Source organism: Martes martes (assembly GCF_963455335.1).
Source record: "Martes martes genome assembly, chromosome: 12".
Taxonomy (NCBI): domain Eukaryota; kingdom Metazoa; phylum Chordata; class Mammalia; order Carnivora; family Mustelidae; genus Martes; species Martes martes.
In genome coordinates, this window is record NC_137900.1 from 62,071,343 (window position 1) to 62,091,034 (window position 19,692).

Genomic DNA, 19,692 nt, shown 5'->3' on the forward strand with positions numbered 1-19,692 from the left:
TGAGTAGCAGGGCTATACATACATATGTTCCTATATCAGGAGGGGTCAGGACACCTCTCAACTACAATGGATTCTTTATATGTCACCCTTTAACTTTGACTTAACTGTTAATGTTTTCATTCCACCAATCAACATTTACAGAGAATCTACTCTGTGTAAACCCAATGCCGGTTAATTTTAAGCACCATTAATAAGCATCTTGGAGCTCCAGTCCTGAGGTTCCTAGGATTAGTGATGATTCAGATTCATTCCTTGACCTGTCACTCATTCATTCAACATTTATTGAGGATCTACTTATGTACCATGCACTGCTCCAGGAGCTGGAGATGCAGCAGTAAAGAAAACCATAAATCAGGGTGCCTGGGTGGCACAGTTGGTTGGGCATCTGATTCTTGGTTTTGGCTCAGGTTGTGATCTCAGTGTCCTGATCCCAGGGTCATGGGATTGAGCCCCATGTCTGGCTCTGTGCTCAGCACAGGGTTTATTTGAGATTCTCTCTCCCTCTCCCTGCCCCTCTCACTTGTGTGCTCTCTCTTTCTCTCTCAAATAAATAAATAAATCTTAAAAACAACAACAACCCATTAATCAGTTTATTGCTTAACTCCCAACTTGTTAATTGTTAACCTCAAGTAAGTCCGTCTCCAGTAGGGGAGACAAGTAAATAATTAGGCTATTAAGCTCCTTTCCCACCTCCCCCTTTTTCCTTTTCTTTGCTGGAAGAACTCAATCCAAAAGCCATTCAGGGGGTCAAGCAAATTAGCTTTCCACTCAGAGAAATAGGGGAGTCTACAGTGATCTAGAGCAGGGGTGGTGGAGCCCAAGCAAGATGAGCAAAAAAGTGTGGCCTGGTACAAACTGTCTGAGCCCAAGAGAGTGAGAAAGGCATCTGGGCAGGGGGACACCCTGGTGAGGGTTGTCAGAGTCTGAGCAGAGTAAGGAGGGGAGCATCTGTGACAGTCAGTTTCATATGTCAACTTGACTGGCTTCTAGGTGCCAGATTAAACATTTTTTTAAAAGATTTTATCTATTTATTTGAGAGATCACAAGTAGGCAGAGAGGCAGGCAGAGAGAGGAAGAGAAGCAGGCTCCCTGTGGAGCAGAGAGCCTGATGTGGGGCTCCATCCCAGGACCCTGGGATCATGACCTGAGCTGAAGGCAGAGGCTTTAACCCACTGAGCCACCCAGGCGCCCTAAACATTATTTCTGTGTGTGTTTATGATGGTATTTCTGGATGAGATTAGCATTCTAATTAGTATTTAATTTAGTTAGTGGACTCAGTAAAGCAGACTGCTTTCAGCAATGTAGGTGAGGATCATCTAATCCCTTGAGGTCCTGAATAGACAAAAGGTGGAGGAAGGAGTTTTCCCATTTTTTTCTCGCTCTGTCTGTGAGTTGGGACATCTCATCTTCTCTGGTCATTGGGCTTGAAGTTCCATCATTGGTTTCCCTAGTTCTCAGGCCTTTGGACTTATACCAGCAGCTCTCCTACCAGTGTACACATGGCAAATTGTGGAACCTCTCAGCCTTCATAATTGTGTGAGCCAATTACTCAACAAACCTCTCTCTGTTTCTAAATATATAGAGAGATATAGATCTATATAGATCTCCTACTGGTTCCGCTCCTCTGGAGAACTCTAAACTAATACAGTATCCATGCAGAAGCCTGGGCTTGGTTTAAGGTGTTTGAGCCTGAATGGGCTACTAGGCCTCCATGTCAGGTGATGGTGGTGGTGGTAGTGATGGGGGATGTGTTACTTGCAGGAGGACTGATCAAATAAGTGTATTCGTATATCATCAGATAAGGATATTAAGGCTAATGGAAACCAGGTTTCTCAGTGTCAGCAAAGGAAGTTACAAATATGGGAAGAAGGAAAATCAGAATAAACCCTGTGGTGCTCAGTTGGAATTAGAGGTCAGTATGATCTCAGGGCTTTCAATATGGACTTAGAAATCCTAAATTTTAGAAATATATGGGTTTAGATATCCTAAATTTATAAATTAATCGTTGTTAGTTGTAAAAGTGTGCTTACTTATATATATTTCCCAATTCAGTTCATTCAGGCCTGGGAGTCGTGACATCTCCAAAGCAGTCCCTACCTACTACACAGATCTTAGTTTTTTAAAATACCATTCCCTGGGCCGCCTGGGTGGCTCAGTGGGTTAAGCCTGTCTTCGGCTCAGGTCATGATCTCGGGATGCTGGGATCAAGCCCTACATCAGGCTCTCTGCTTGGCGGGCAGCCTGCTTCCCCCTCTTTGCCTGCTGCTATGCCTACTTGTGATCTCTCTCACTCTGTCAAATAAATAAATACAATCTTTAAAAAAAAAAAATACCACTCCCTACCAAAAGAAACCAGAACTCCTTGGAGAAATGGGTGATTCAAGGGTTGGGGCAGGGAAACTCCAAGACCAGTGGAAATATCTTGTGCCAGAAAGTAAGGACATGTTCAAAAAAATGATGTGGACATGCTAAAAGTACCCAGAAGTCAACTTAATGGGGTTCCCACTGGTTCAATCTGATAAAACTTGAACTTGAAAATAAATGATAGTAGCAGATTCTAATCTGTTGAATAAAATGGGAATCTACAAGTCTAGACTGATATAAATAAATAAGTTGGTAGTGTAATGAACAGGATATTTATCTAGTTTTGAAGTATCTGCCCACAAAATAAGGGCCAGGTACAAGGGTTCTTTCCGCTGTAAAAACTTTATTGGGACAACTGGTGACGTCATTTGTTGAGTCCTGAAAGAAGACAATGTGGGTAGCAGAGATGAAACGACCTGAGTTCTTGTCCTTCAAAAATACCCTCCTTTGAGTCCACGTTCTAAGGTCCTGCTTTGGCTTTTCTGCTGTCGTAACGGCCCTGATGCCACAACCCCTTCTGCGCAGGCGAGCTGCGGCGTATCAGAGAGGCGGGCGGAGGAGAGAACTGGGGGCCCCACCGCCTCTCCCAGCGGAGGGGCGGGGCGAAGAGTGGGCGGAGATGGCACGCCTCCGTGCTCTGGGGCAGGGGGAAAAGGGCGTTGTCGGGTGGGGCGGGGCCACGCAGTCTTCGCACGCGCGGGGCGGGGCTGATGAGGCCACGCCTCTTCCGCCTCGCGGTTCTGCCACAGAGCGTGGAAGGCTGACGGGCCCCGGGACGGGTTTGTCTGCACTCTCGGCGTCGGGACTGGCGAGATGGCGGCTGAGGTGTTGCCGAGTGCGAGGTGGCTGTACTGTGGGGAGCCCGACGAGAGCCAGAGAGCAGTACTGGGTAAAGACTGCGGAGCCGAAGCAGAGTTCCCCAGAAGTCCCTCCCTTTCGGTCTGGATGCCTCTACAGGCCTCCTGCCCCTGTCGAGCCCCTTTCCCAGCTGCGCCAAGACCCCCTCCAGTCTCCTCCACTCCTTGGGATTTGGCCAGGGCTCCTTTGTCATCCCACCAGCTTTCTGTCACCACCTCCCAGCTGGATGAGGACATCCCAGACACCCTCCTCCCCTGGGCTGTACCAGTCATCCCGTCACTCACTCACACCTGCCCAGCTTCCTTCTCCACCAGGCAGATTTCCCCGTCTCTCTAGGTCTGGGCTAGGCCTCAGCTCCATTCCCCTAGTTATTTCCTTCCGTCGCAGCCCTTTGGCAGCACTGGCCTCACCTCCCCATCACGTCTTCCCAGCTGAACCAGGACCTCCTTCAGTCCCCCTTTAGGTCAGGACCTGGACTTCCTTACCATTCCCATTCCTTCAGTCACTCCCTCCCAATAAACAGTCCAGCTCCTCCCCACCATATACCGTGGGTCCATCTACTCTCATCTCATTCTTGGGCTGCAATCTTACAGTCCAGTTCTCCAATGGGAAGTTGCAGAATCCAGGCAACATGCGTTTTACTTTGTACAAGAGCAGTGACTCCACAAACCCCAGGAAGAAGAGTCAGCGCATCCTGGTAAGTGCTGCAGTAGCCAGCTGTCTCCCCTGGGCTGGTGTTGGCCCAGAGGGCCCTGGGTGTGGGTGGATGCAGGAGGGAGGGAGAGGAGAGAAGGAGAGATAGCAGATGAGCCTTTGAAGAACTCCTGTGAGTCCCCAGCAGGTTGGGGTATGGGACAGGCTCCATTCAGTTACGTACTTTTGGTGAAGTGGTACCCTTTCCTTGATTTGTTCGTTCAGCAAGCTTTTATTGAGCCCCCACTGTGGCCCGGTGCTGTAAGGTGCAAGGGGAACTGCTGAATCACACCTGGCCGCACTCCGGGGGAGCTCCTACTCTACAGCAGGGTTTCTCAGCCTCAGCACTATTGTCCTTCTGACCGAGATAATTCTCTGTTGTGGGCCAGACTGGTGCCTCACAGGATGTTCGGCACCTCTTCTTTGTGACACCTAGAATGTCAAACGTTCCGAGATTTGCTGGGTTCAGCATGGCTGCTTTAGAGAGGTGAGAACTGGTTTTGAGCTCAGTAACTCATACAAGCAGACAAGCCAAGAGCTGAGGGAGGGAGAGTGAGCTCGGAGAAGTCTCAGCTTTCCAGAAGGCCTTCCTGGGGGAGGGCGCGGCAGAGCTGAGCCCTGAAGGATGGAGGACGGTTTGACAGCTGAGGTTTCGCAGTCCAAGTGAAGAGAGTAGCAAGGATAAACACAGAGAAGCAGGAAAGCTTGGCTGCGATTGAGGCGTGAATCGCCATTTGGCGTAATGCAGCCAGTGAGGATGGGAGCAGTCATGGGAGAGATGGGCAAAGAAGTTCAGGAAGGGCTTGGACTTTGGGTCCAGGAGGTAGTTGACAGAACCGTTTTATTGCATACCTCTAAGTGCTGGGAGCTGAAGTCCTCTCTCCTAAGGCCTGAGGTGCAGCTCCCCCAAGAACTTTTCAGACCAGCTAGAAGCCAGCATTATTTGGGGCTTCCCTTTCAAAAGTCCTCTTGCCTTTCTCCCAGAGATGCCCCAGATTCACTTGGGTAGTGGGGCTGGATCATCTCCCAGAGGCTCTCTAGTTCTAATCCACTTCGGTTTGGATTCTAAAGCTTTTGCGAATGTGGGAAGAGGGGACAAGATGTGTAATACGTTTCAACATTGGTTCTAGTGGTGCTTTTTCCCTTTTCATTTTAGGCTGCTGAAACAGACAGACTGTCCTACGTAGGAAACAATTTTGGGACTGGAGCTCTCAAGTGCAACACTCTGTGCAGGTAGGGGAAGGGATGGGAGAAGGGGAGGAGAGTGATGGTGAGCCTGGCACTGCTGGTTTTGGTCTTTATTTTAGGGGCAATGGGGAAAATCTGGAGAGGTTTACCATGTCCCTGTGTTCCCAGAATCAGGGGCCTTCACACCAGCATGCGGACATACCTGAAAAGAAAAAATGAGTTACATTTGTAGGATTTCCTAAAACCTCATTTATTTGTAGTTTTCTTTAAGATGATTTTTTAGGGGGCACCTGGGTGGCTCAGTGGGTTGGGCCTCTGCCTTGGGCTTGGGTCATGATCTCAGGGTCCTGGGATCGAGCCCCACATCGGGCTCTCTGCTCAGCAGGGAGCCTGCTTCCCCCCTTCTCTCTGCCTGCCTCTCTGCCTACTTGTGATCTCTCTGTCAAATAAAAAAATCTTAAAAAAAGATAATTTTTTAGGGGTGCCTGCCTGGCTCAGTCAGTGGAGCATGCAACTCTTGATCTCAGGGCTGTGAGTTTGAGTCCCACATTGGGAGCAGAGATTACTTTTTTTTTTTTTTTTTAAAGATTTTATTTATTTATTAGACAGAGATCACAAGTAGGCAGAGAGACAGGCAAAGAGAGAGAGAGAGAGACGAGGATACAGGCTCCCCGCTGAGCAGAGAGCCCCACATGGGGCTCGATCCCAGTACCCTGGGATCATGACCCAAGCTGAAGGCAGAAGCTTTAACCCACTGAGCCACCCAGGCGCCTCAGGAGCAGAGATTACTTAAAAAAATTCTGAATAATAAACATTTTAATTGAGATATAATATAACATGACATTAGTTTCGGGTGTACAGCATAACAATTAGTTATTCGTATATGTTGCAAAATGGTCATCACAATAAGCAGTTATCCATTACCACACAGAAACTATTTTTTCTTATGATGAGAACTTTTAAGATTTATTCTCTTAGCAACTTTCACATATGTAATATTGTTAACTTTCACATCTATAATATTGTTCATTTATATATAATAAACATATATAATATAATGTTGTTAAATACAGTATTGTTAATTACATCCCCTTATTTATTTTGTAACTGAAAGTACCTTTTGATCACCTTCATTACTTTGCAATATTCTTTATAACTGTTTGGTTCCCAAAAGGCAGCCTAATTAATAGGCCAAAGCTTGCCAGAAGTTTCTGCTGGAACTAACAAGAAAAGGATCTGGTAGTGTCAAAGGCTCCAGGGTTTCCATACAGCTCTGCCACTGATCACCTGCTTTGGGCAACTCTGCCTTCCCTAAGCCCCAGGCTCCCCATCGGTGCAGTGATGATTGTCCACATGAGCAGCCTGTGACTGTCAGGCACTGGTGTAACTCAGACAGTGTCCCTCTGATAGTACCCAGCAGTGAACCACAAAACAGACCTTTTCAAAGCCCCCATGGAACCACCCTGAGAGAAGTCAGATTAATTTGTATATACTTAAAACTGTATATAACACCACATCATGCCTTTCCAAAGATTCTCTAGTTCAGACTTGTCTCCCCATAATTCCCAAAGTTTTACTTGTCTTTGCCCCCATAAAATTTATGTGTGCAATAAATGTTAGTGTAATTCTAGATTCTTATATCTAGAAACCCCAAAGCGTTTCCCACTACGGCAGTGAGCCCAAGTGTAATTGACTACCAGAATCACCTGGGAGCTTTTTTTTTTTTCCCCCTCTTTTTCCTTCCAGAACCACCTCGTGAACTCCCTCATTCATTCTCCCCTTTCCCTCTCATGCTAAGAATTGCTGCTGTAGGGGATTACTGTTCCTCAGTAGCAAGTGGTGTGTTCCTCAAGTGTATTGATTGGGGCAGAAGGACCAGTGAGAACTTTTAAGTAGAAAAAGGAAGTTGTATAAACAATATGTTTGAATAACTGATTGTCATTGATATTATTCCTACTTTATTCAGGCACTTTGTGGGAATTCTGAACAAGACTTCTGGCCAGATGGAGGTGTATGATGCTGAGTTGTTCAACATGCAGCCACTGTTTTCAGGTAGGGCCCAGTCATGAAGGCTCACAAAAACACTGCATGTTTTAGATTTGTTAGATGAGTTAGTTTTTGGTTTGTAAAACATATTTTGTAGTTATTTTTTAAAGGGCACCTTTCTGGAAATATTTACTGATGGTTTACTGTGCTCCAGGCACAAGTTAGGGGTTGGAGACATCACAAAACAGTCACAGGTCCTGTCCGTACAGCGTTTACAGATTTGAGATCAGAAAATAATCTTCTGGAAGCAGTCTCATTCTTGATCTCCTAAAGCACTTTTCTCTTGACTGCTGTGATGCGGTGACCCCTTACACTTGGCTTTCTATGATGTGTGCATCTGCTTACCTCTTCATTGATGTTTTAGTCACTTTTGTATCTCCCTAGCTGCTCAATACATATTTCAGTGAATCCAAAAAAAAGAAAGTTTTAGTTAAAGCTGCTTGAACAGGTAAGCCTGACGATTCACAGACCTGTACCCCTGGGGCTAATAATACGTTATATGTTAATTTTTTTAAGAAGCTACTTGAACAGTGATCAGAGCAGAATATTGGAGGGCATGTCTGATATTTTTTTCATTCAAAGGCCTTTCTTAACTCTTTGCTGTTCTAGCTGGAGTAGAGAGGTCTTAGGGTCTCTAGCAAGTGATGGAAGTTACTTACAAGTTGGACAGTAATTTTCATGTTGATGAGAAGTCTCTACACTCTCTGTTTAGGAGAGAATCCATTATTTCCTAATCCAGTGGGAGAGCTTATACTGCTTCTCTGCTTTGGCATCTTAGAATGCTTGGGTAGAGTGGGATCTTCCAGAATGATAGGTCAGAGGGTCAGACCCAAGTGACTCCTGTTCCCTAAATCTTAAATACTGAGAACCACAGTGGGGTGGGGGGTGTAGATGAGGAAGGATTGTTAACGGTCATGGTAGATCTGCCTAATACCTTCCGAGGTAGTAATTCAGCTTTATTCCCTCAGCGCAATGGTGCCAGTCCTTTTAAGAATCTGAAGGACCTGGACCTACTTCCCGGAAACTTATATAATATTCAAGAATATATATGAGATTTTGCATATGATTGTAAAGGGCTCTTGAGTCCTGAAACCCATCTGTGACTTTCCTAGGGGTCCAGAGTCTATAGGTTAAGAATTCCTTGCTTTTTGAATACAGCTACATTTAAATTATTCTCCAAATCCTTTTCTGATTCTAAGGAGGCAAAGGAAATTATTCATTAATCTGTTGATCAAACAAATTTTTGTTCTTACATGTAAAAAAATTGTAAGTAATGGTTTATTTTAGCCAACATAAATATATACACATACATATACACATGCAACATTTATTGATTCCTTACTATGTGCTAGGCACTGTTCTAAGCACTTTCAATGCATGTCAGCATTTACTTCATGTAATAACCCTCTGGTGGTTTTACTGATGACGAAACTGGCACAGAGTCTGAAGGGGACATACTGCTGATATATATGTATGTTATCATACAATATAATATAACTTATAATATAATTATAATATCGTAATACATAATAGTATAATTATGTATTAGTAGTATAGTACTAATATAATTATACAACTGGTAATTATACATTACTAATATTAATATAATGTATATTATAATTACATTATGTTAAGTTATAATTGTATTATATTATATATATATCTCATATATATGAACTGGGAGTGCAGTTCAGACAAGGTCACTCTAGAGCTTATGCTCCTGTCCACTACTGTGTCCTGCCCCTATATGAGTAGTTTATGGGAGATCAGAGAGAGCTTCATGTAAGTAACACATACCTCACATTTATGTCTGCCTTTAGGTCTTTTGTAAGGAAGGCAAAACTATTTCCTGGAAAGAGCTGAGGACTTGATTTCTAATCCCATCTAGGCCACTGCCTGGTGAACTGACCTGGGACACATCATTTCATTGGGAGGCTTTTTCCTTATTTGTAAAACGAAGAGGTTGGATTAGATGACCTTTCATTTGACTCCTTAATTTATTCTCCATATCCTCTAACTGTATACTAAAGGCACAGACTAAATGTTCACAGAATCCATCATGTTAAACTCTGGGAAGTCCTGCAGTAAAGAAATCTGTTTTTCTTAGAGTAACCCTGAAATAAATATTAATCACTGTTATAGTATGTGGGTCTTACAGCTTGCTTTTTATCCCCCTCTCTGTTTTTGCTTGTTTTGTGTTTTGACAGATGAATCAGTTGAGAGTGAATTGACACAAGAGAGTCAGACCAAAAGTTTTAGAGAAAAGGTAAGTGTGGTAGAACTGAGACATGGGAGCTGAAGCACATTCCTTCTAGGACCGCGTTTTTCCATGTAAAATGAGCTGGCTGAGCAGAGGGCTGCTCCCAGCTCATTGGGTCTGTGGTTCCCCGGACAGTCTACCTGCAGAGACCTCTTGGCCTCACAGAGCACTGTCCTTCTGTCTGGGGCAGCTAGACACAGCTCCGTGCCGGTATTCGAAACTGTGTCGCTGGGCTGACATAGGTGTAGTGTAACACTTGGTTTTGGATTTAATGCAAGTTGCAGAATATACTAGTTGTAGCCTGGAAGCTCTCACATTAAAACAAAGTGAACTTCAGGATTTTCAGCGTGGGTGATCTCACCCCAGATGGCAAGTCGGTTGAGGCTTCAGCACTGCCTGGAGCGCTGTGTTGAGAAGGACGTGAGACTGTCCTCAGGCTCAGTGGGAGAGAGTGAGTGATAAGCAACATCTGCTGTGAGTGTAGGGCTAGAAAACGGTAGGCTATGCGCGGAATTTACCAATCCTCAGTCTAGTCCAGGCTTTCGCCGTGCAAATGGACACCGTTGATTTATAAATAGCCCGTGACAGTTTACAAAGCGAGTACTCAGATCTGTTAATACAAGCCTTGGCGATAGAAAGGTATGAGTCCCCCGCAGTTCACAGGTGAGGGAGTCCTGGCTCAGAAAGGTGGAGAGTTTCCCCACAGTCACACAGCTAGGAGTAGTAGTGCCCAGCCTGTCCCCAGACAAACCAGATTTGTCGCTGCACAGATGGATTCTTGCATCGAAGCCTTTGGAACCACCAAACAGAAGCGGGCTTTGAACTCCAGAAGAATGAACAAAGTTGGCAGTGAATCTCTCAACTGTGCAGTTGCTAAAGCCGCGGAGAATATTATTGATGCAAAGGGTGTGACTGGTAAGCAGCTGGCACTCGGGATAAGAGTCTGCTCACAGAGGCCGCTTCCTCTTCTCTTGAGATCTTTTACCTGCCCCACAGATGGAAATAATGGGCATCAGGGCTGGATTCCTTCCTGCCTTTCCCTGCACGCCTCCTTGGGGAACAGACTCTGGGTATAGTAAGACACGTCTACCTGCAGGGAGGTCACAGTCAGGTAGAAGAGACCAGTGCAGCGACGGGTGTGTGCGTGCTGTGTCTTGGGCGCCAGGGTTCCAGTTGGGGTGCAGAGGGAGAAGGCCTCGGTCTCGGGGTGGTCACAGGGAGGTTTGGGGCAAGAAAACTGATGTGAGGATGATGAACTGAGACGGTGCTTCACTATGGGATCAGCGGATCTTTTTCTGTTCCTAAACTCGTGAGCAGCTTGAGCATTTAATTATATTATTTAAAAATGTATTTATTGCTCAGATGCATTATAAGAACATAAGAGAAAGTTTACATAAGAGCAGTTTTTCTATTAAAATGGGATTTTAGGGGCGCCTGAGTGGCTCAGTGGTTAGGCCTCTGCCTTCGGCTCAGGTCATGATCTCTGGTCCTGGGATCGAGCCCCAGATTGGGTTCTCTGCTCAGCAGGGAGCCTACTTCCCCCCCGCCCCCGCCTGCTTCTCTGCCTACTTGTGATCTCTCTCTGTCAAATAAATAAATAAAATCTTTTAAAAAAATAATAAAATGAGATTTTAGGGGTGCCTGGGTGGCTCATTTGGTTAAGTGGATGACTCTTGATCTCAGCTTGGGTCTTGATCTCAGGGTTGTGTGAGTTCAAGCCCTGTGTTAGGCTCCATGCTGGGCAAGGAGCCTGCCTAAAAATAAGTAATAAAATAAAATAATATGGAATTTTAGTAGTTCTTAGACAATCTTTTTAAACCCTGCGATTATATAAATATTTCCCTATGTTTTCTTTCAGTATTTTCATAATTTTACTTTTAACATTTAAATCTTAATGAAGATTTTTTTTGGCATACGGTACAGACCTAATTTTATATCTTCCAAAGGATTAGCCAGCTGTCCCCAGCGCCATCCTTTTTTTTGTAGATGATTGAAAAAGTCATCCTTCTCACCTGAGCACATTCTGTCTGTTCTGTTCAGTTGTCCTTTCTGTTCCTGGGGCAGCACCAGGCTCTGGATTTCAGTAGCCTCATCTGCCAGCTTGTTTTCTGATGGGGCAAATTCCTCCATCCCTCCTTATTTTTGACAAACTGGTTAGAGTAGCATGCCTTTTTTCCCCAGGTGATCTTAAGAATTACTTTGTCAAATTGCCTCAAAATCCCATGGAGAATAAAATGGAGAGAATCAACATCTTCTTTACAATATTATATTTTCTTATCTGGAACATATAAGTATGCGTCTCCATTTATTTGAAAGCATAAGTAAACTTTTGAATTTTTTTGTTCAGTTAACTCTCAGCTGTCAAAGGATATTTAAAAAGAAAAGAAAAAGGGGCACCTGGGTGGCTCAGTTGGTTGAGCATCCGACTCATGACTTAGGCCCAGGTCATGACCCTAGGGTCCTGGGATCAGGCCCCACATTGGTCCTTGCTCACTGGGGAGTCTGCTTCTCCCTCTCCCTCTGCCCTTCCCCCTACCTGTGATCTCTCTCCCAAATAAATAAAATAAAATTAAAACAGGGGTACCTGGATGGCTCAGTCATTGGGCGTCTGCCGTCAGCTTGGGTCATGATCCCAGAGTCCTGGGATTGAGCCCTGCATCGGTGTCCCTGCTCAGTGGAAGCCTGCTTCGCCCTCTCCCACTCCCCCTGCTTCTGTTCCCTCTCTTGCTGTTGTCTCTCTCTGTCAAATAAATAAATAAAATCTTTAAAAAAAAAACAAACCTCGGGGCACCTGGGTGGCTCAGTGAGTTAAAGCCTCTACCTTCAGCTCAGGTCATGGTCTCAGGGTCCTGGGATCGAGCCCCACATCGGGCTGTCTGCTCAGCAGGGAGCCTTCTTCTCCCTCTCTCTGCCTGCCTCTGTCTACTTGTGATCTCTCTCTCTGTCAAATAAACAAATAAAATCTTAAAAAAAAAAAAAGAATTCACCCATTTTCCATCATTTTACCAGATGAGCTATTAGAATGTTCCTATATTCCTCTCTGTCCATATTTATATGCTTGCTTAATTCTTTTTTTAATACAATTCTTTTTTACTTTCTTAAATTTTTTATTTATTTGACAGAGAGAGACAACAGCGAGAGAGGGAACATAAGCAGGGGGAGTGGGAGAGGGTGAAGCAGGCTTCCTGCCGAGCAGGGAGCCCAATGTGGGGCCCAATCCTAGGACCCTGTGATCATGATCCAGGCCGAAGTCAGATACTTAACTGACTGAGCCACCCAGGCGCCCTAGCTTACTTAATCCTTACATGGTTTTTCTTATAGGGTCGTTCACAGTTTTATATTATGATTTTTCATTTTTACTCACAATTTGTGGAGTTTTCTGGACGTCAAGCCATGAATGGCTCTCTTCCTCACTTTTAGCTTCTCTTATATTGTAAATATTTACTAGCCCACCTGTCCCTCCCAGCTACTGTGCGGGCTGCTTGAGGGGAGCCGTGCTGCGTGTGCCTTCTCCAGGGCCTGGTTAGGTTTGTGTTATGAGTGGACATCAGCCTGGTCAGGCCACATTGGTGGAAGCATCCCGATTAGGAGTTTCTGGACCAGTTAATCTTGAGTACACAAGTTACAGAGTACTGGGGAGCCTGAACCCAAACAGCATGATACCAGCACCATCTCTTCCTTTATTGAAAAGCTCTGGTCAATGACGCCATCCATGACGACCTGCAGGATGACTCCCTCTACCTTCCTCCCTGCCACGATGATGCCGCCAAACCTGAAGACGTGTATAAGTTTGAAGACCGTATCCTTGTTGCAGTAGAAATGCTCCTTTATTTCACAAGTTGAGAGGTGCATACATTAGTGGGCAGACAGGCTCTCTGAGGACGTTGCTGGTCCCATCACGCTCACAGAAGTACTCGCCCTGGTGCTGTTGCTGGAAGTCAGCTAGGCTTCCTCACCAGCTGTGGGACCAGCCCGCAGCCCCTGGGAGTCCAGCCCATTCCTCAGCAAAGTGCCAGATACCCTCAAGCTCAGCCCTGTGGGGGCCACTCTCTGTGAGTAGTCAAAATAAGACTTTCACGTCAGCCCTAAGTCTAGGGCAGACTGGTTTGTAAAAGGTAGAGCATAGAATTTTCCTACTGGTCGGTCTAGTCACAGGGAACATAACTGCAGTGGCTTTGTAATCAGCTGAGGAGGCAGAAAAGCCCCATCAGGGAATGGGCTCTGGGCTAGGAGTCTGGAGAACCGAGTCCCTGCACTCAGCCCCAATACTATGTGGTCTTCCCCAGTCGGGGCCTCAGCTTTCCCATCTCTGACATGGGGCCACTCTGAGATGAGCAAGCTCATTGGATGTTTCCATTTTGGTCAGATTATGTTCTTGACCTGTCACTAGTTCTGTCCACCGCGGAGTATGAAGCTCTTCAGAGCCCCTCCGAAGCTTTCAGGAACGTCTCCTCAGAGGAAATACTGAAGATGATTGAAGAGAACAGGTACCCCCCTCCCCTGCCCTGGGGTAGATGGAGTGTCTGAGGCAGTGGTGTCAGAACACGACAGTAGTCAGACATGAAGTGGACCTTTAGGGATGTCCGTTGGTGAGGGTGTATGTCTTTTCAACATTTGAACATGAATGAGCCAGTGTTTTCTTGAAGATGTTTCAGGCCTCTGTCCCAAGGCTGTGGGTGGCATTCAGGGGAGAGAGAGGTGGCCTCTGAGTGCATGGCGCCTTTGGCTAAGCAGAGGATGGTGAGGCCTTGCAGTGTGGGGCTTGGAGCCAGAGCTGGCCTGGTATCCCCAGTGTTAATGCTGACAGTGATTGTCCCTGGCAGGGCCCAGGTGCCAACCTGTGATTAGGTGCCAGTGGACACTTTATACATAAAATCACTTTATACACAAGTCACTTTGTACACTTTATACATAAAGTCAAATTTATGGGGGTGCCCTGATGGCTCAGTTGGCTAAGGGTCTGACTCTTGATTTCAGCTCAGGTCATAATCTCAGGGTCGTGAGATCAAGCCCCTGCTTCCAACCCTGCACTTACCAGGGAGTCTGCTTCTTTCCTCTCTCTCCCTCTGCCCCTCCCCCTGCTTGTGTGCGTGCTTGCACTCTAAAAGAAATAAATAAATCTTAAAAAAAAGTTAAGCTAATTTAAATAGTGTGTATTTGAAAATACTCAGAGTATCTTCCCTGTCTCCTTTGGCCCTTCGAGCAGCTTTTCTTTTACAATGACAGAGGAATTTTCTTACTTTTTGAGTTTTTTTCTTTTAATAATTTCATCTTGAGAAAATGAAAAATTGTGAACCCTGCGTTGGTTCCCAAGTTTTCGAGAGTGCTTTTTTTGGTTTTCGTTCCAAAGATACATGTGCATAAAAGCTTATTCCTGGTTGTCTTCGTGTAGCTGTGGCTGCACAGCAGGTGCAGGAATGAGCTCTGGGCTGAGAGTCTGGAGAACAGAGTCCCTGAGCTCTGCCGGAGGTACTGCATGGTCTTCCCTCCCAGAGCCTCAGTTTTCTTATCTGTGAAATGAGGCTGCTGTAAGATGACCTTGAAGAGCCTTCTAACCTCTGAGTCCAGGATCCTCCTGGTGGTGGAACAGTACATAAAAATAACGGCTAACACTGAAGGAGCTCTTACATGTGCCAAGTACTGTTCTAAACACTCTTCTTGCATTGTCTCATTCAATGCACCAAAAAATCCTAGGAGGAGGCTACTATCTTTATCCTAAATTTTTAGGCAGAGATGGTGTACAGAGATGTATAGAATATAGAGACTTGCCTAAGCCACTAAATGGCAGAGAGGGGGTTCAAACCCGGGCAGTCTAACTCAAGAGCCTGGGCCCCCGAGCACAACATCAGGATGGGGCGGACTGTCTGGCAGTCGACTGTGTTGGCGGACTGTGCCAAGTCTGTTCTGCTGCCTATGAATAAAGTTTTATTGGAACACAGCCGTGGCCATTCATTTGTGTATGATTAATGGCTGCTCTTGCACTACAGGGGCAGGTCTGAGTAGATGCAGCAGAGACCACAAGGCCCACAGAGGCTGGAATATTTATTGTCTAGCCCTTTAGTGCCCTAGCCCTGTGCTCGCCATGTTACAAGGAGCATTAGCAGGATGGCCCTTCCTCGACTATTGTGTATCAGCTGTGGCAGATGCTCGCTGTTTTCATTGTGAGAGCGGGAGTGGCTCCTGACAGCTGGTCTTAAATGCATTCCTCCCTTGTCCCCCACCCCACCCCGCCCTTCTTTTAGGCACTGCTCCTTTGTCATAGAAGCGTTGAAGTCTTTGCCATCAGATGAGGAGAGCCGAGACCGCCAGGCCCGATGCATATGGTTTCTGGACACGCTCATCAAATTTCGAGCACAGAAAGTGGTTAAGCGGAAAAGTAAGTAGACATTTTATTCTAGTTATTTCCAGCCTGTTACTTGTCTCTTAGACCGGCTCTGATGAGAGAAGAAAATGCCTGTGCTTGTGCAGATCTTCAGTTCTGTGTAACAGGTTCCTGTGGGCGCCACCAGCATGCTGAGACAATTGGCCCGGCTCTTTCCTCATCTGAAAGTGGGGACAGGCTGGGTTGTACGATTGTTCAGAGCTAACATTGACTGCTCTTTCTTCTGCATTGGGCAAAGAATAGTATCCAGTCAAATCAAATGAAAATTTTAAGAGACGGTTGGACAAATGTCAATCCTGTGGGGAGAAAAATCGGCTTTGCTCACATGAAGGCCGGTGGCAGGGCTGTGTTGTGTCAGCTAATTTCCGACGGAGAGAGAAGAGAGTCCATTTCCCCTGGTGACCTGTGTCACCTACAGTGAGGGCCACGGCAGGTGTGTGGGGGGGTGCCCCACACTCCTATCTCCCTGGAGTTGGAAACCCACCTGTGGTTTCAGGCCCAAGCTGGTGCCGTCTCGTTACGGTGCTGGAGCTCCCAAGAGTCTTTATGTTGTCGGTACTTGGTTGTTGCTCATTTGCACGTTCCAGTCGCCCTTCTTTCCCTCTCCCTGGGCTTTTGCCACAGTCTGTGTTGCATCTTATGAATTCTATGACTTCAGGCCTCATCGGAGTCTGTTCCTCCTTCTCACCGCTGCCCCATCACAGATGTCTCTTGGGCGCAGGCGGCCTGCAGGCTGAAACACCCCGAGCACGTTTGCATTGGCAGGTGGCTGTCCTGGTTCTCGGGCCCCTGCTTCTCTTCCCACATGGTTCTGTTCCTTGTGGTGGCGCAGCTGTTGGCCTCTTGTCCCAGCTCACGGAGGAGGTGTGGTACGAGGGTTTGGAAACAAAACGCACAAACTCACCTTTGTGTTGCAGGTGCCCTGGGACCTGGAGTCCCTCACATCATCAACAGCAAACTGCTGAAGCACTTCACCTGCTTGACCTACAACAATGGCAGGTCAGGGCTTGACTTCCGGGGCTTCTGCCTATAGAGGAGAAAGCAGGTGGGAAGGGTTGGGCGGGGGCACTAGAGCATGGATTGGCTTCCATGTCCGTAGACACTGCTGAGGAGAGCACTCATGGCCATTTGCAGGGGCCTGGGGTCAAGGTAGTTGAGGAAACCCTACATATTACATGCTCTGTGCCCCTTGGAGAAGTTCCCATTAGCAGCTCTAGGAAGTACTGCCGTGGAGACTTCTTTCAAGGAACCTTCCTCATACCCCACAGAACCGGTGTTCCATGGGAAGGCAGTGGAGCAGAAAAGCACAGGCCAGTGTGATGAGTTTGGGGAAAGGACCCAGAGCAGCGTATCTGGCCTTCTTTCCTGCCCTTGGCTCGGAATGTGTTTCCTGCTCTGAGGAAACATCAGCAACTGGGTTTGGGATGACTGTTTTCCCAGCAGCCCAGCTGAGCAGTGGGGTCAGGCTCTGAGGGTCCTTATCATTGCGAGACTCTAACTCTGCCTGGGGAAAGTAAACATGTGGCTTTCTTTGTCCCACCTGGAGGGGATGCTGGGGTTGCCTCACCGCTCCACTGTGTGTGATGGCGTGGGCACCATGACAGGACCTGGAATGGTGCTCAACTTTCTTTTCTTCTCCCCAAGATGGGAAGACATTGTGTGTATATGAGAACAGGCTTGGATGTTTTTATTTTGCTTTCAGAATAATCATCTTACGCACTGTCTCTCCTTTACTGCCACTGCCTTTGCAGCCTGCGGAACTTGATTTCAGATTCTATGAAGGCAAAGATCACTGCATACGTCATCATACTTGCCTTGCACATAAGCAACTTCCAGATTGACCTGACAGTGTTACAGAGAGACTTGAAGCTCAGTGAGAGAAGGTGAGCAGCATGGAATTACAAGCTCCCTGTGGGGGCTTGATGTATTTCTAGTACTACTGGAAAGCAGGATGTGCCATCGAGGAAACTGGGAATGTGTAGTATGGACAAGATTTGGGACCGGGGGACAGTTGTCAGTGCCTGAGTGAGTAAACAGATGAGCAGCCAGACATTTTGGAGTAAGCCTTGTCTTGTGAGGTGTAGCATTAAGTCTGTGATGATCTCAGTGATTTCCCTACAAAACAACGGGAGAACCCTCAGTTAGAGAAGTCAGTGACTTTCCCAGGCTCACACAGCCAAGAAGGGGAATAGTTGGCCTTCAGGCCTGAGGCTTCCCATAGCATTCTGTACCTGTATACACAAGCAGTCTCGGAATTACTGTCACTGGGGAGAGGAGGCCTGTGTGGTCCCAAGGGGTGGAGCCCAGGGCTGGGCATTGTAAGAGAACCCAATCTCAGCTTAGCAAAAAGAACTTTCTCTGAGTCAGATGGAAGGGGCTGCCAGGCAAGGTGTGGGAAGCACAGTGGGGCTGCCATTTGCCAGGGATGTCACACAGCTTCTGTAACCCAGCAGCCCTGCTGAGCAGCAGGGACGGACTTGGAGGGTCCTGGGAGAGTTGGCAGAGTTGTGGTCTTGGGCCCTTTCCAGCCTTGCCAGGAGGGAGTCAGACTAAGTAGGGGGCCGAACTTCCAGGATCGTGAATTGCGGGGTATGTTGGCCTCTGTCGGTGGTTTCGGGGCATCTGGTGTCCAGGGCTGCCGGTGTTCCAGGAGAGCCTCTGAGAACACCTCTGTCTGAACTCTTGTAGCAGTCCCTGGGGGGATTCTCCTGAGGGCTGTCCATAGAAGGCATTCTCACAGGCAGTGAGTTTGAAAATAAAAGAGAAAAAAGGGTACTTGGAGCCTGTAAAAGCTCTACCAAAATTCTAGCAAATGCTCAGTCCTGGTTATCAGAAGTAAACTGAGTTGTTAATGGTGTCAGGATAGCCTGGTTTTCCATCATTTATATGGATATTTTCTAATGACGAGACATTAAATTGAAATTGTCTTTCTGATGACTCTGGATCATGTTTCCCCCTCTGCTTTGCTCTGGGGGCCACGTTGGGGATTCTGTCTTCATGGCCAGGAGCGTGATGTGCTGCTCCCTCCTGTCAGGCCTTCCTGAGCAGACCTGCTGAGGACGTTCTCCCCCGTTTGTTCTGTGTTTGTTCCTTAGGATGATGGAGATCGCCAAAGCCATGAGGCTGAAGATCTCTAAAAGAAGGGTGTCTCTAGCAGCTGGCAGGGAGGAGGATCACAAACTGGGCACTCTGTCCATCCCACTGCCTCCGACCCAGACCTCGGAACGCCAGTCCAAGCGGAGGAGAATCACCTAGAGGCTTGCTTTTCGCATGGAGCATTTTGGCCACACACAGCCACTACTTCTGTTCATTTCCATTTTTATTTTTAAAATGAGAAGAAAAAGAAGCCTTGCCTTGGCGTGGGTATGAAGCCAGAAGGCAGCATCTCAAGTTGTGCTGGTCTTCAGCGGAAGCATGAAGTGATGGCCGTGTTGGACTTGACCTCTCTTCTTTGGTGTGGCTGTGATTGTGAATGGCAGCCGGTTCCCGTGGGAGGGTGGGACCCAGGGAGGTCAGAGTTGGCAGATCTTACAAGCTGCACCCTGGGGCACATCTAATGGATAATGTTAATAAAGAGAAATCTGAAGGGCTCCTGGAGTGCATGGCGAGGAGGATACAGCCCAGCTGGGCTGGGAGGAGGCCTTAGGCGTCATCAGTAGCTAAGCATGGGCCGCCCCGCCATGGGGCTGCCAAAGGGGTCCCGTGAACTTGAGGCTGCCGTCAGAGTGGAGCCAAATCAGAGGACGTGATCAGCCCCTTCAGTCGCTCTGCCTGGCTCAGGCCACACAGAGGGCAGGGGGCAGCTCTGAAAGCTCCTTCCTGAGAGAGAGGAATCAGAGTGAAGGACAGAAAACACTGTTCTAGCTCTCCTTCAAAGGGGGTTTAATGTGTGGACAGAAAG

The 19,692-nt window shown here is 47.0% G+C and overlaps 1 protein-coding gene across 1 annotated transcript; it reads left to right on the forward strand.

Moving 5' to 3' along the window:
• The first annotated feature begins 3,115 nt into the window (after window positions 1–3,115).
• POLR1E (RNA polymerase I subunit E) lies at window positions 3,116–19,387 on the forward strand. Its single transcript, XM_080820617.1, has 12 exons — window positions 3,116–3,253; window positions 3,816–3,919; window positions 5,072–5,148; window positions 7,070–7,155; window positions 9,357–9,415; window positions 10,180–10,324; window positions 13,101–13,208; window positions 13,800–13,896; window positions 15,652–15,785; window positions 16,709–16,790; window positions 17,543–17,674; window positions 18,887–19,387. The coding sequence occupies exons 1-12, from the start codon at window positions 3,178–3,180 to the stop codon at window positions 19,044–19,046; spliced, it is 1,260 nt and encodes a 419-aa protein (XP_080676743.1). The 5' UTR covers window positions 3,116–3,177; the 3' UTR covers window positions 19,047–19,387.
• The last annotated feature ends 305 nt before the right edge of the window (window positions 19,388–19,692 follow it).